The 16,388-nt window shown below is 50.1% G+C and overlaps 1 protein-coding gene across 1 annotated transcript; it reads right to left on the reverse strand.

Moving 5' to 3' along the window:
- Positions 1–3,856: 3,856 nt before the first annotated feature.
- Positions 3,857–16,097, reverse strand: INA (internexin neuronal intermediate filament protein alpha). Its single transcript, XM_054034143.1, has 3 exons — positions 15,019–16,097; positions 8,777–8,901; positions 3,857–5,742 (listed from the first exon to the last, which is right to left on the reverse strand). The coding sequence occupies exons 1-3, from the start codon at positions 16,018–16,020 to the stop codon at positions 5,433–5,435; spliced, it is 1,437 nt and encodes a 478-aa protein (XP_053890118.1). The 5' UTR covers positions 16,021–16,097; the 3' UTR covers positions 3,857–5,432.
- Positions 16,098–16,388: the final 291 nt, after the last annotated feature.

Here is a 16,388-nt window from a genome sequence, read left to right on the forward strand (position 1 = left end):
CCGGCAGTAACATGAGCTTTCCCACACTTGACACCTTCACTGCCCTCATCCTCAAACTCTCCTATGGGGAAGGAAAATGTAACCGCCAAGCATGTGAGTGAACCCAGGGCTGGAAACAGCACCTCTGCTTGGCATTCGCAGGCTGAGTTACATGGGTGGGAGCGACATTTTAATGTAGACACTTGCAGAGTTAGGTCGACGTAAGCTGTGCACAGGGAGGATCATAGCACTGCCGTCTTACAGAGGTGGGGAGGAGGAAGACATTAGTGATTTTGATGCACTCAGATACTACGATAATGGGAGGCCATATGAGTACCTAGGATGGAAACATTTGCTCTATTTATATTATTTCTCGGTATAGGAAATGCCTCTGGACTACACTACCCAGAATCCTGTACAGGAAGTTGGGTGTGTCTGTGTCTGGAGAGGGACAATAAAGCGTGCTGCATCGCCAGTAGCAAAACTCAGCCTTCATATTTTCTTAATTAAAAAAGTAAAAAGGCCTCCATGTGTGCAGAATAGCACAACACCTTATGGAGTCCTGCTCTTCTCGGCACGGCTGGTAACTGCACAGATCTCCAATGGAACCACGTAGTTCTTGCTTCCAGTGTCGCTGCCACCACTACCACATGGGGAACAAATATTTAATAATGGGCTCTTCAGTCTAGCAGAGAAAGGTCTAACATAATCCAACGGCTGGAAATTCAGACTGGAAAAAAGGTGTCCATTTTTAACGGCGAGGGTAATTAACCATTGGAACAATTCACCCGGGTTGTGGTGGATTCTCCATTGCTGGCAATTTTTAAATCAAGATGGGACATTTTTCTAGGAAAGATGCAGGGGCAGGCAAACTTTTTGGCCTGAGGGCCGCATCGGGTTTCGTAAATTGTATGGAGAGCCGGTTAGGAGACGGGGTCGTGGCCTGGCCCCCACCTCCTATCTGCCCCCCCACCCCGGGACTACTGCCCCATCCAACCATCCCTTCTCCCTGTCCCCTGACTGCCCCCGGAACCCCTGCCCCTGCCTGCCCTCTGCCGCCCCATCCAACCTCCCCTCCTTCCTGACTGCCCCCTGGGACACCTGCCCCCATTCAACCCTCTTTTCCCCCCCCCAACTGCCCTGACCCCTATCCACACCCCTGCCCCCTGACCACCCTGAACTCCCCTGCCCTCTAGCCAACACCCACTGCTCCCTACCCCCTCACCGTGCTGCCTGGAGCACCGATGGCTGGTGGTGCTACGGCCGCGCCGCCTGACAGAGCTGGGCCACACCACCGCCACACAGCCCAGAGACCGGGTCAGGCCGGGCTCTGCAGCTGCGCTGCCCCAGAAGCTCACAGCCCCGCTGCCCGGAGCATTGCACTGGCAGCAGAGCGAGCTGAAGCTGTGGGGGAAGGGGGCACAGCGGGGGAGGGCCGGGGGCGAGCCTCCCTGGCCAGGAGCTCAGGGGCTGGGCAGGATCCAGCCCGCGGGCCGTAGTTTGCCCACCCCTGCTCTAGACATTATTTTGGGGAAGTTTATGGCCTGTGCTGTACAGGAGCTCAGACTAGATGATCACGGTGGTCCCTTCTGGCCTTGGAATCTAGGAATCAATGAACCAAAAATGAGCCTCTTCCATTCCTGGGTGCTGTGAAATCAACGGAACCCTGCCACCACTAACTTCAGTCACCCCCGCTGATCGGTGTGTAAATGTAGCAAGTGGAGTCACACCACCATGCAATGAGCCAGCCCAGATGTGTGCTCTGCTCCGGCCAGTATTGCCTTCCAAAGAGAAAGCGACTTGCAAAGAAAGAACCACCCAGCCATGCCGTGCGAGCTGGTGGCCTCAGGGTGAGGCTAACCATGGTGACAAACGCAGATGCCTCTCAGGAAATGGGCAGCTTTTTGCTGCTTCTCTTTCTAACCATACAGCCTGTGCGCGGCAACTGCCTTTTCTTCCAGAGGGGCGAGTTGCTGCAGAAGTATAAATCTTTAAACATCTGCAGCGTGACTCACTCCTTCCCTACTGCAGTCTTGGCCATGAACCTAATCAAAACATGGGACCACAAAGGAGGATTTATTCCCCAGCTCCAGCCTGCACCCCTGGCCAAGTAGCCTTCTGAAGTCGAGTGGCCGGTACACAAAAGCAGCCAGGCTGCAGAAGATGAGTGCAAAGAGAGGCTGGGGCAGCCGGCGCCACCACGAATGTGATGCGAATTGAAGGATGAGTAGGTCTGTCAATCTGTAATCGTTAGCTTCAGCTGCTGGGGAGTGTAAAGTAATGAACACTTGCTTGGTGGTGGTAGGTGAAGAGTCTCCAGCGCTGCTTCAGATCAGTTCTAAATCTAAGGAACGTGAAGCCAGACAATGCTGGTGACAGCTTGTGATGCATCAGCCAGATTTCCTGGGGGTGAGATGTCTCACCGTGGCGTCTTTACACACCTTGGGGTTTTCTAGGCTATTCACTCTGATCGTATCCAACCAGATCAAAAGGGCAAGCGGAAGCTACACACAGTCATCTGTGCAACAGGTTCTGCAGGGGCAATTAACATGGGCCAGGGGGACTAAGAATGACCCTTAATGTTTGAACTCATTCCAGCCTTGCCAAAATCCAAGTATGGTGACTCATGCCTAAGCAGTTAGGATGTAGAAGCGCCCACTGACTTGAGGACTGTCTCCACTGGTAGATATCTGCCGCCCTACAGGAAATTGTTTAAAAAAATATAGGCGTGACCCTAATTCAGCTGGAAGGCCAGGTCCCTTCCAGCTGCTGCCTCTGTCCAGCCTGGGGGCTTCCAGTCACCTCTCCCGTGCTGGAGAGGCCATGGAGGGATGCAGCCATCAGGACAAACACAGCAGCTGCAGAGAAACTGGCAGTGCTGTGACCACACCCACCTACTGCACTGGGATGATCTCTCACTGGTGCGGTTCATGCCGAACCGTTATTACACAACCAAGGAGCCAGCAGCACACACCCGTCCTTCCTTTTCCTGAAGAGATGCAGCAGCCACTTGGGGGAGTGAAATCCAACTTCTGGGTGGAAATCCGGAGTGTCACTGTTGAAGTCCCTCTGAGTTTACACTAGCATCACTGAGGTTGGAATTTGGCTCTTAGGCTATCGTCAGCTGTGTGTGGTGTCTACTAGGCCAGTCTGCAGGATCTGACAGTGGAATCCCTGGAATTGCTCTCCTGGGACGGACGGCAGAATTGGGTCAGTGGTATTGAAGTGAACAATGAATGTGGTCCAGGTTGTTAATGACCAAAAAGTCATTACCATCTGCCAGCTGTTGAGTGGCCTGTATGACATAAATTGCTGGTCTTGGTCCAGTTTCTAGCACACGTGTCTGTACCGTAAAAATCTCCATCACAATGGACAGTCTCAAAGTAATGGTCCATGTACACTGAGCTCTTCTCTTGCTCTGTAGATGGCCCCTTTAAGCAAGGGAGGAGGTACGCTGGATGGGAAACGGTGTAAGGTATGTTTGTTTGCTTATACTAAAGCCGCTGTGTGGATAAAAACACCAGGCTTCAGTGTTCCAGGCTATCGTTGGCACCTTTCACCAGGGCTAAACTAGCTATAAAAATAGCAATAGCCAAATTATTAGATAATGTGCCAGAATCTTAGCTAGTGCAAATTGTTACAGCTCCATGGACATCTACTGAGCTATGACGACTCATGCCAGCTGAGGACCCTGGCCCTCTAGTTTCCATTCTAGTGCACCCCTAAGAACAGATTTATGCATTATACCAAATCATGCTCTTCTATGCTTTGAAGACGGGGCTGCACTGGTGTGACAAAAGAAACTGACCCAGGAACAGAGAAGATGATGAGTTTTCAGATCAAGACAGCCTGAAAGAGGACACAGAGAATGGTGGGATTCATGTCACAGTTTTTTTTATTATCTTGTGCCTTACAGTAGAAGAGGAAAAGTGTGAGCAAATAATGTTCTATTTCCAGTAGCTTATCCTGGCAACACTGACACCAAGGTTTTGTGTTATCATAACCTCATAATGGCACAGTGCTTTGGCAAACACACAACACACACGCAGTCTTCAGCTTTTGCAAAAGCGATCGCTGGCGATTTTAAGGCATTGGAAAAACCTACAGAAGTAAATCCTATATCGAACTTGGCACACATTGGAACAGGTAGGCTGGAGACACATACACTAACAAAGTTTGGCAGATTGAAATGGAAGGTGAAATGCTACCCTACCAGAATCCCTTCCTTTGGAAAAACAGTGGGTGTGAATCCATCCTTCCAGTGACTAGAATCTCTCTGTTATGGTCACCTGTGAGTCCATGACTGTTCATCTGCAAAGGTGTGGTGGAAGTTGGAATTATTTTAATCATATTACCTCACAGCACCAGTTGGTGTCTATTTATCAAGCAGAAGTGGAGTTTTTGTGCAGCTGTGTTGCTTCTGAGTCTGAATACCGAGGACAAAAAAATATGCATCTTCCAACATGTTCTCAGAAATGCACTGGAAGAGCCACTGAGATCCACTTGTGATTTTATAGTGCAGGAGTGTGTACCCATTTTAAATACACGAAGGAAACTCTCCTAACTTACGTGTGCTATTGATAAACCTCTTCTCATGAGAGTATGGACAGACTAATGTCGCCAAACTATAGAAACAGTCAGTTGGCAGAAATGTATACACCTGATAGTTTAATGCTAGTGCAAAAGTCAGGCTGGGCATACCTCAGAATGTTCTGTGCTTCTAGACTTAAAGTGATAGACTACAGCTCAAGAATTTGGGGTTGTTGGGGGTTTGGTTTTTGTTGGTTTGTTTTGCATTCTGATGATTTTTAGAATAGATCAAGGCCCCAAATCAAGAAACTAATTATAGTTTAAAAAAAATTCAAACCATGTGACTAGTTGGTACTGTCAATTCTAATCAATATATTTTTCTTAACCCGTTGGCTACCAGATGGAATGAGGTGATATGGACACAACGAGTCACTGCAATCACAGAAATGACCAACATGCATCTAGCTAACTGCAGAGCAGGGTGCTACAAAGACCGTCTATCCAAACCTGGAATTGCTTTAACGGGGAAGAATAGACCAAATTCAGCCTTCTCCTAGTATAGTGTGTAACTGGAAATAGCCTTAACATGTGTGAGACGTCCATCAGGAGCAGCCATGAATGCGGGTAGATTGTGTTGGCTTTGCAGTGAGGAGTTCCTTACTGTGTGATCTGGTTTAACTAATCGTGATGACCACAGAAGATGTAGCTACTCAGTTGCCATCCTCTCCAATTTCAGCCTAAGCTTTGAGATCCCTCTGTCATTTAATTGCTCCTGGCTAGAGTGTGGGATGTACTATTTCTAATGATGCTGAAGCGCTGGGACATTTCTATTGGGTGACAAGCGCATTAATTCAGGTGTAGACAATTGAAAGGTCTAGTGTAGATTGTTCCCCCTTAAACGCTAATACTATTAATTTCAAAGGTTAAATCTTTTGGTTTGTAATGTTTCCTTCCTCTGGGTTTGATTGCTCGGTTTTCTTAGTTACGGTCTCCTCACTCATTTCAGCAAAGGTCTCCCTCATCTGACTAGATGATACTTTAGAGGACACTTTAGAAGCCTCCTCTTTCTCTTCTTTCTTAAAAGACAGAGTAGGAGAGATTTTTGAGGCAGTGGCCACAGGTAAACTGAAGACTCTGGGCTGGAAAGAATAACTGGGGTTAGAATGTGGTTTCAGAGCCGAAATGCTGATGCTTCCAGTGGTAAAACGTGTCTCTTCACCTTCCAGCAGCTTCCTGAAAACACATCACAGAAGGAGAGGTTAGTTGGAGAAGGTTACCTCCTCTGTTGCTCAGGTTAAAGATGAACAAACCAGTTTGGATATAAACTGAGATGAGCTCCAGCTGCAAAGTTTGGACCCAGTTTTGAAACATTCCATACATTTGGATGTGCTTGGATCTGTTTTATTTTTATGGGCTCGTTATAAAGATGGAGGGTGAGGGGGGAGTGGCACGGATATTTGCAAAATGTGATCTAGGATCCAGTTTCAGATTTTAAACACCTGCAAAGTCTGAGTGTGTCTGACCCAGAATTCTGATTCAGGCAATATCTGGATGAAAATAAGAAGCCCTCCACATCTACACCTGAAACTCAACCCAAACCGTGTTAAGGTTTAAAACAGCTCAGTTAATTTTTTCCCCCCTTTGTTATTTTTTCTGTGTTTTTGTGGGCTCTAACCTGGACCCGAACAAGGCAGGAAAGATCAGAAAGCAGGTTCTTATGTGACCGATATATAAAATATGCCTCCATTGGTGATTTCTGGGCACAGTTCCACTATGGTAAATATAATGCATATTAAAAAAAAAACAGTCAAATGAAAACCTTAGTCCACAAATGAAATTTTCTCACCAGCTCAAGATAGGCCAGAGGACACATGCTGCAAAGGCTGTCTAGAAGGACAACAAGTGGCTTTGCAGGGGAAGCAAGTTTCCAGAGCCAAAGGCTCCCTGCTGAGAAACACCCCCTTCCAGCACCTCCGTGTTCAAATGTGGGGATGAGTGTTAGTGTTCTGACCGGTCTTGACTTGCAGGGTCATTCATAGTGAGTCAGGACCCAAAGAGGAGGGCGTTAGCCATTAGAAGCAACACCTTGAATCCCACCCAATTTCGCTGTCTCAAGAGGTTTCATTCTGATGGCTGTTGGAAAAACATACACATTTCCAAAGCACCTGCATTTCACGAGTGTTCAAACCTCCTGAACCTTCCCAGCTTCACCCCGTTTTAAATCAGACACAACAGAACGCTTTCAGGCCCAGCTGTATGATCAACAGGCCAATCGTTCCAGCAGTGTGGCAGTCTCGAGCCAACTGCATAGCGGCAGTTGAGACTGCTTCTCCTCTCCCCCTGCCCATTTACAGGGGACTAGGGAGAACTTTGTGGAGGGGGAAAGAATTGGCATTTCAATATCAGCTGTGCTTAGTGTGGACATGGAATTGCTGCACTTGAATGCAGGTGCTGCCCTAGCTCACACAGGAGTGTGAATCTGGCCATGGCGCCAGACATGTACATCACAAAACCACTCAACAATTGGGTATGAAGGCCAGGATCTACTCAAGAAAGGCCCAGGATCTGGGAGAGCAAGGAGTGTTGGAAGGCCAAGATTAACAGGCATTGGCACGATTGTGGAGGGTGAGGGACTAGGCCAGGTCAGGACTGAGGCACGTCAAGAGAGCTGTGTTTGGTACCAGTAGTGGACCTGAGAAACACTGACAGGGCTGAATCGAGAGGCCAAGTGTGGATAATAAAGGTTTCTGCAGGTCAGGATTGGAGCGCTGGGACAGTGAGCAAAGCTATACACGCAGTAGTAGACCAGCATCAGCAGTGGTGTGTGCTGTAGTCTGTTTAATGTAAGTTCTTATACCAGGCCCATCACCATGGCAGCTGAGCACCATTTCAAGTAGGCTACCAAATGGTTGTCAACCAGGCATGGCTTTCAGTCACTCCTGAGCTGGGCTGGACGCGAAGGCAGGATGTAGCTGCAGTTTCAAACGAACTTGGAAATACCATTTATTGAGGGACAGGAGCCAAAAAAATGACCTTGCTTGCCCAGGGAAGCAAATCCCATAGTGGATAGGGCTGGACCATGCAAAGAATACAGCACCAGCAGGAGCGGGGCTGAGACCCAGGGGTGGGACTTGAACAACCCCTTCGTCAATAGGCTAATGATCAAGACTACTCCCGGGCTAGAAGGTTAATGCAAGGGGCTCAATCCTTGACTTCAAAAAGAACGAGGAGTACTTGTGGCACCTTAGAGACTAACAAATTTATTTGGGCATAAGCTTTCGTGGGCTACAGCCCACTTCATCAGATGCATGAAGTGGAAAATACAGTAGCAGGTGTGTATGTGTGTGTGTGTACACACACACACGAAAAGATGGGAGTTGCCTTACCAAGTGCGGGGGTCAGTGCTAACGAGAAATTCAGTTAACAGTAGAATACCAAGGGACGAAAAATCACTTTTGTAGTGGTAATGAGGGTGGTCCATTTCAAACAGTAGGGGGGAAATTAGTATGGAGAAATTAGTTTTTGTAATGACCCATTATCCCAAGGGGAGAGAAATGGGGACTCAGCCTCCCAGAAGAGGTTAAAAGGTGTGTGTGTGGGGAGGGTATTCCTATGTCACATGCAGGATTTAGGTCAATCAATCTCTGAGCTCATCTCCAAGTATGGGAAAAGACTAAACACAGACAAGAGACTAGTTTGAGGGGCCAAGGGCATTGGCAGAGCTTAAGGGGCATATGCATGGAGTAACTGGTGTTTGGAAAGGATATTGGGTGGGGGTCACAGAGCTCAGATGAGGTCACCCTCCATATCAGAAGGTGGGACCCCCGCCTGCAAGGACACAGAGTGAGCTGCTGGAAACAGCAAGCTCTGGTGTTACTGCTGTTCAGATCTGGAATCTTTTTCAGTCAAAATAATGTAGCTGGGAAACACAGGCTTGCGTTGCTCTAATGTGAAGAAAAACACCGGATGTGGGGGTGGGGGACTAGCAGAGCAGGAGGGACATTGGGCCTGGATTGAGGGGCATTGGCAGAGCTATGGCGGGGAGCCCAGACTGGCCTATCAGGGAGTAACGCAGGTCAGGACTGAGGTATGTTAGCATCTACTTGCTGTACCCAGTGTGTGATGAGTACCCCCCCATCCACTGCATGTCTCCTCCATTTACCCTCAGCAATTAAAACAAAACCAAGTGCTTTATTCAATTTATGGTTTTGTGCCAGACAAGGTGGCACAGACGAGGACAGGTCAAATAAATGTTGTGAGTTGTTACCTGTATGCAGCGATCTCTATATCCAGAGCCATTTTAACATTGAGCAAGTCTTGATACTCCCTCAGATGATGAGCCATTTCACTCTTGGTGTTCCTCAAGTCGTTCTCCAGCTGACTGATGCTGTCCTGCAATCAAGCAAGCCCAGGGAGATAAGGAGCCATGTTTCAAAAGCAAAGTCCTTAGCTGAACGCTTTATGTTCATTTCATTAGAGAGACAGGGAAAAATACAACTGCCAACTCATCCATCCCAGCAGATTCCTGGACAGGAGCGCAGCATGGGGAAATTCCAATGAAGAGAACTGCGGCCCGAAAACAAGGCGACGGCAGCTGTTCGAGCTGCCTCTTTCATTTTTTCCAATTGCTTTATTTACTTTTGTGGATGGTTGTTATAGGGACAATTGGACAAATGTGTCCAATTAGCCACATCAGAGGAGCCCAGAGTTGAGAGAAATAACTCACTGAGTGATGGGAGATGGGTGCTCTGCACCTCCTAGGATTTGGCCCTTAGCGACTGATTAAACAAAGCAAGGGGCTGTGGAATGGGATTGTTGCGACGCAAGGCAAGGGTTATGTATGGTGGGAGCCCAACCCCTAAAGCAGGGGTGGGCAAACTTTTTGGCCTGAGGGCTACATCGGGGAATAGAAATTGTATGGAGGGCCATGAACGCTCACAAAATTGGGGTTGGGGTGCAGGAGGGGGTGTGGGCTCTGGGGTGGGGATGAGGAGTTTGGGGTGTAGGAGGGCACTCTGGACTGGGACCGAGGGCGGGAGGGGGATCAGGGCTGGGGTGTGGGAAAGGGTTCAGGCGTCAGCTGGGGGTGAGGGCTCTGGGGTGGGGCGGAGAGGTTTGGGGTGCAGGAGGGTGCTCTGGGCTGGGATCAAGGGGTTTGGAGAGCGGGAGAGGGGGACCAGGGCTGAGGCAAGGGGTTGGGCATGGAGAGAGGCTCAGGGGTGTGGCCCCCAACCCAGCCCCCCCCACAGAGCAGGATGGAGCCGCATGGTGCAGCCCCCAACCCTGCGCCTTGGCTGGAGAGTGGCCACACCACGCGGCTTGGCCACCAACCCAGCGCCCCGGACGGAGCGGGGCCAAGCCACTTGGTGCGGCTCAGGGACCGGCGTAAAATGGCTCATGGGCCGGATCCGGCCCACAAGCCGTAGTTTGCCCACCCCTGCCCTAAAGGAAAGTTAAGGATTGTGCTAGAGCTGCCCTCCCTCTCTTGTGGCTAAGGGTTTATCTGAGCTTTTAGGCATGACCATGAGGAGAGACCACTTTTTTTGCACAGAGAAATGTTAACCACTGAAGCAAATTTGTTCCACAGTGTAGCAGGAACCAAAGTGTCTTACGGCAGCAGCAAAATGGTGGCATGGTAGATTCCCCAAACTAGCTAGCAGTGTTCCATAGGCAGGACTCCCAACGCCTTGAGAGGGAGGGACCCACATTGATCACCAGCTGAGGTTAGCCGATGAGCAGCATCTCCAGGTTCCAAAGGAGTTTAGTCCAGCTCTCTTCTGGACTGAAGAACGGGGGCTGGGACATGAGGCCAGCGATGAGAAGCACAGGAAGGCTCCTCGGAGCTTAGTCGAAGACACAGCAGTTCCCCAAGGAGTAGGAAGAGAAGATGGTAGTAATGGAAGAGACACAGACCTGCTCCACCTCTCCTTAATACCATCTACGCCTTCCATGACCTCAGCTTTATTTTTTTCCCTACTTCACAAATTAATGGTGAAAATGTAAAGGTAAAGTGGAAAGTGCGTGCTAGGTAATAAGCCATCAAGTCGCAAAGCATATTTGTCTTTTAAAATATTGTAAATATTTTTAAAGTAACTTGAGGAAATTTGTCACAAATCTTAACCTTCTCTTCTGCTCCCACTGAGGTCAATGACAAACACTCCTTGACTTCAGCAGGAGCAGCACATAGGTCATTTAAGGCATGCAGCAAATTTTCCTAATAAATGAAGTTGCCAGCTGTGCAATGGGTCAGAGTGACAGGGTTTTTTTTGCTGTCATAAAATCAAGGGATTTTCACGTGGTTGCTTTTCCCATAAATACAGCCCGGGTTTGCAAAGAGGACAATGATCTCATTAGTCAGTTACAAAACAAGGCGGAACAGGCAGCAGCGAAAATATAGGTTGAATATTGGGGAAAATTATATAACAATGGAGTAAACCGCTTAGAGAGACTGTGGAATTGCCATTGTCTGAGAGAGGCTAGGCAATCACGCAGAGATTGTTTCAGGATCATAAAATCAAAGCTGATACCATGAAGACACTGCAATAGATGGCCCACAAGAGGTTCCTCCCAACCCAAATAATTATCTGGGAATGTCTTTGTTGCGTCAGATGTTCCCATAGGCACCGTCTGATTCAGGCTTTTTTAGTTTTTTGGATGTATATGTAGTTAGAATGCACATGAAAGTTGTATAACTTAGACCTGTGTGGGAAGCCGGCTGTTCTACATTGGCCAACTAAGAAAATTTTCTCCCCCTGTGTTTCTTCCCAAGTCAGCCCTTAATGACTAGGTGCAGCTCTGTGTCTACAGTGGAAGAGACTCATTGCTATTTCATTCCGCCACTTCCTCCTCCCTGTCCTATTTTGTGTCTTGCATAACCTACTAAATACATAATGCAAAGATGGCCGCCAGCAGCAAAATGCACGGAGCTAAACATGCCAAATCCTGGTTTCGGCTCTACCCATGTCAACCTTGGGTAAATCCATTGATTTCAGTGGAGTTACTCTAGAGATGCAATGTCTGTTTACACGGCCTCCATCAGTCTAGTCCCTGAGCTGTCATACATCCCCCTCTGCCTTGAATTCAGAGGCAAAGCCTTGCTTTGCTCCTGTGACCCCCTTTGACCCCTTAATAACCATCGCTGATGGATTTTGATTAAGTCACAAGAACAGTGACCCTAGGGCAGGAACTCAAGGATGCGGAATGGGAGTTACAAATGAAGAAAGAATGGGGAGATCATCAGGGCACACACAGAGATGCAGAGGGCATTCTGGGAGAAAATGAGTGTCCCATGTAATGTAAACTCCCATTATAATATCCCTGATTTATAACATTTTTGTTCAGCGTTTGTACAGCACCTACCACAGCAGGGACTTGGTCTGTGAGAGGGGCTCCCAGATGGAGTCACCACACAAGTCATTATAAATAATATCCTCATTGGTACAGCAATGCTGTGCTATTGACCAACTACATTAACAGTGGTTTTGTTGGATAATAACTCCACTCTCAGATAAAACACTGCTCAGTTCCTTTCCTCTAATTCTGTCACCTCATTCGCGCACCCGGGGGTACAAAACCCCTTCTTTGTAGAACTTGGCTATATTCCTCTCCCCTATTGCTCTGGGACTGGGTTGGATAAGATGAATAATAAATATCAAGCATATTGAGTGACAAGTACTTCAGATACAGAGCTCTGCCTCTCTGCCCTACCTACACGCCCCTGTTTGGCACTCATGTTTTCCTGCTAACATATGTTGTTTCTAAACCCATGTATAAATCCCAGCCTCTTCTTCATTCCATTCTCTGTGATCCTGTGTTAGCAGGGAGCAGCTTGTGTCAAGCGTGGGTTGTGCAGTTGCCATTCAGACACTAGCACGGGGGGCATCACTCGTGTGGCAATCCTGGATGGTGCTGCAAGGAAATGTATTTCCTGGCCTATTTGTGCCAGATTTGGATTCAGCATCGCACAGGTGAGATGAGGCTGCTTTTCATGCCACTTGCTCGGACAATGTAAAAAGGTTTTGTTGCATTACCTAAGGGCCTGAGCCACAGGACACACCTGTGATACCCACTGAAAATCAATGTAAGTGCTGGGTGCTCAGCACGTCTTGGGGTCAAACGGCAATTTATGACTATATCTTCCACTTAAGTGGATCAGTTACATTTTGCTTAACTGGGCCCCTTATTCAGGACTCTTTAATTTTAGCCCCCATGGCTGTAAGAAGAGGAAATGCTTAAAAACTAAATTTCACCCAAACAGATAAAGGTGGAGCACTGCATGCTGGAATTTGTAGGCTTCATGGACCACACCTATATGAGGGCACCAATGGACCTTATTGTAGAACTGTGGGCTACATTTGGCCCGAGACCCATGCCTGCTAGTAGAAGCTATTTCAGAGCAAAAAGCAGTAAAGTCTGGGGACTTATATGGAAGGCTGCAACAAGAAATATCACTGTAGAACCTGTGAGGCTGACAACATTATGAGCACCTATCAATGTTTTCCCTTATGGAAAAGTCCTACAGAATTGAAGGGAAAGTGGGACTCTTTCAATAACTTTTTAAACAGTCCTATAGAATTTCATAGAGAAAACGTATCCCTGCTACAGAAATCTATAGGATGGTTTAAAAAACACCCCAAACTATGGAAAGAATCTAATTTTCTATTAATATATACACATTTCTATAGGACACTACTGATTTAATCTCTCTTTTATAATTTCCTATAAGGGATGCAAGAGATGCCACTAATTACCACCCCCACTAAACTAAAATCCAAGGATCATACATTAAAAAGTTGATATTCCATAATCAGATCAATTTCAACTATCCCAGAGTTTAATCAGGTTCTAGTATTTCTTTCTACATATAGGTTGTTCTTGCGATCTCTGTTTACATGGCATCGAGGCTACAATATTTAAGAGGGTTACTAATATGTAATCCCTTTGAGTCTGTCTGTATGCACTATCACAGGACATACAAATATTTCCATATTATTAAGTGAAGGATAATAGCACCAACTATTTACGTAGATTGCAAGCAGTTTAGAGCAAGTAGCATGAGTTTATACAACCTTAGCCCAGTATGGCCCTGAAAATCCTTGGGGGCAGCACTGCAGTATAAATAGTAAATAGTATCAGTTAAATATGTGCAGTAATTCAGGAAGAAACTGTACAATTTAGCTATGGATGATCATTTAGGTTAACAAGATGTTGCAACCTCACTGTTTTTTATTTTTATCCTCAGGAGGGCTTCCACACAGTAAAATCTGGAAAAAAAACAAAAACTATATTTTGTTGAGAGTCAGGGGAATTTAAATTAGCATATTTCCCAAACCACCCAAAAGAGACTGAGGGTCTAATGCAAAGCCCATTGAAATCAGAGGGAGTCTTTCCATGGACTTCAGTGGTCTTTGGAGCAGGCCCTAAGGAATATTTCTCCTAATATAGCTGTGAAGGGTTCTAAGCGCTGCACTTCACAGTACATGTAACAAATGCCCTTGAAAACAGGGCAAGGCCGCGGCGAGGCAGCTCGGGTGGTTTCTAGAAATTACCCAGCACGAAAAAGAAGAGGAGTGAAATTCCAGAGTTCAGCTTCGCTGCAAAGTGACAAACTGACTTGAAAGGCTGGTTTGGGGGTTAAATTCTCTTCATTCATTAAACGTGAATTAAAAGACTTTTTACAGCGATCCGCTGAAGTCTGGCGAAGGTAAATGTCAAATTCAGGACCTTGGCTAGAGACACTTTTTCCCAGCCCTGTCTGCCTATTGCTCCAACACCCACCCACATGAAGCCTGCAGTACGTGCAGTGCAGACACACACCGCTCTTGAGGGTGGGACGGCAGAAGACCTAAAGACTGATCCCTTCGCAGAGACATCCCTGGGGCTATCGGGAAATCATGCCTCTGGCTGTGTGCACTTTTATGCATTTACACCGCTAGCTTTCCCTGCACGCCTGCTCCCCAATCTCAGTCCAACACAGTGTGTCACATCCTGGTTCTACTAAAGCCAAGGTAAAACTCCCAAACAACCCCACTTAGTTCATCCTCTGGGACCCTTTCCCCCCATGAAATCCTTTAACCCCCGCTCTCCCAGGGGCGGGGTCCTTCCCTGATTTCCAGCGGCTCATGCCCGGGTTTGCTTGTCATCAAACTCCGCTGTCGCTGCCTTCCCAGTCAAACTAGAAAACTCCCCACAGACTTCCCCAGCCCCTGCTGATCCGTGATAACCGGACTTCTCTGACCATTTCAGCTCGGGTAGCTGAGTCAGTCCAATGCCGCACAGGCTAGACATGTCCCAGAGTGCATGGGAGAGGTATGGACAGTTGGGTCTGGCTAGTGGTGGCCATCGGTCCCTAGCCCTGCGCGGGCGAGAGATACTCAACGCCACATGGGGAACAAGGGCCCTGCATGGGGTGGAGGTGCCAGGTGCTGCCCGGGGCGGAGGTGCCCGGCGCTGCACGGGGCACAGGGCTGCCCGGGGCGGAGGTGCCCGGCGCTGCACGCGCTCCCTCACCTGCAACCCGCCCACCTCGGCGCCGTGCCTCTCCTCCATCTCCTGGATCTGCCGCTCCAGGGACTCGTTGGCGCCCCGCAGGCTCTCCACCTCCACGGTGCGGGCCTGCAGCTGGCGGCGGTACTCCTGGATCTCCTCGCGGCTGGCCCGGACGGCCTGGCTGCTGCGGGCCGCCTGCTCGTTGAGGTTGGCGAACTTGGAGCGGTACCACTCCTCGGCCGCCTGCAGGTTCTTGGCCGCCAGCGACTCGTACTGGCCGCGGATCTCCCGCAGCGCCGAGCTCAGGTCCGGCGTGGCCAGGTCCGGCTCCACCGCGACCTGGGCGGCCTGGAGCGCGGCCGCCAGCTCGGCCAGCTCCTCCTGGTGCACCCGGCGCAGGAAGGCGAGCTCCTCCCGCAGCGCCTCCACCTTCTTCTCCAGCCCCAGCCGGGCCCGGGCCGCCCTGTCCACCTCCTGTTGCTGCGCCCGGGCGCGCTGCTCCGCCTCGGCCCGGCCCCGCGCCTCCTCCTCGCAGCGCGCCCGCAGGCGCTGCACCTCCCCGGCCAGCTGCTCCCGCTCCCGCGCCGCCTCCGCCTGCTCCGCCCCGGCTTCCTCCAGCTGGGCCCGCAGCTGCCGCAGCTCGCCCCGGAACAGCTCGCCCAGGCGGGAGGGCTCGGCCCGGCGCTGCCGCAGCGCGCCCAGCTCGGCCTCCAGCAGCCGGTTCTGCTGCTCCAGCTGCCGCACCCGCTCCAGGTAGCCGGCGAAGCGGTCGTTCAGCCCCTGCAGCTGCTCCTGCTCGCCGCCCCGGCCCAGGCGGTACTCGCGGCCCGGGGCGGACGCCTGGCCCAGGTCCCCCCACGCCTCAGCCCGGCGGGGGGCGCCCAGCGGGAGCCCATGGCGGCGGGGCAGCGAGGGGCCGGAGAGCGAGGCGCTGCCCGGGCGGGAGGAGGCGGCGGGCAGCCGAAGGGGCTCCCCGAAGATCTGCCGGTAGGAGGAAGCCAGGTAGCGGGGCTGCGAGCTCATGCTGCAGGCTGGGGGGAGGCTGGGCGCGCCCCGGCCTTATATAGCGGGGCGGGGGGCGCCAGGCGCGGCGGGGCGGGGAGGCGGCGGTCTCCCGGGCGGCGGCGCTGCGGAGACCGACTGGAGCTGTCCGTTTTGCCGCAGTGCTGATGTCAGCCCCGCGCCCGGATTCCCGAGTTGGGGCCGCCTGCGAGAGGCACCAACTGCTTCGCTCGCAGGGGGAGGGAGATGGACGGACAGACAGATCCACCCTCATGAAGCGCAAGCTGCCTGGGGAGGGGGGGATTCCCAGGGAAACCATGACCCCCTCCCGCCACCATCCCGCTGCAGCCTTCACATGGGCTGGTTTTCTGCCGTCACCCGCGGCTCTG

Source organism: Malaclemys terrapin, chromosome 7, assembly GCF_027887155.1.
Source record: "Malaclemys terrapin pileata isolate rMalTer1 chromosome 7, rMalTer1.hap1, whole genome shotgun sequence".
Taxonomy (NCBI): domain Eukaryota; kingdom Metazoa; phylum Chordata; order Testudines; family Emydidae; genus Malaclemys; species Malaclemys terrapin.

Coding starts and splice junctions, on each gene's coding strand:
- INA (XM_054034143.1), bottom strand. CDS start 16,020: ATGAGCTCGCAGCCCCGCTACCTGGCTTCCTCCTACCGGCAGATCTTC. Junction 8,902..15,018: donor CCGAGGTGGGCGGGTTGCAG/GTGAGGGAGCGC, acceptor GCTTGATTGCAG/GACAGCATCAGTCAGCTGGA. Junction 5,743..8,776: donor ATAGAGATCGCTGCATACAG/GTAACAACTCAC, acceptor ATGTGTTTTCAG/GAAGCTGCTGGAAGGTGAAG.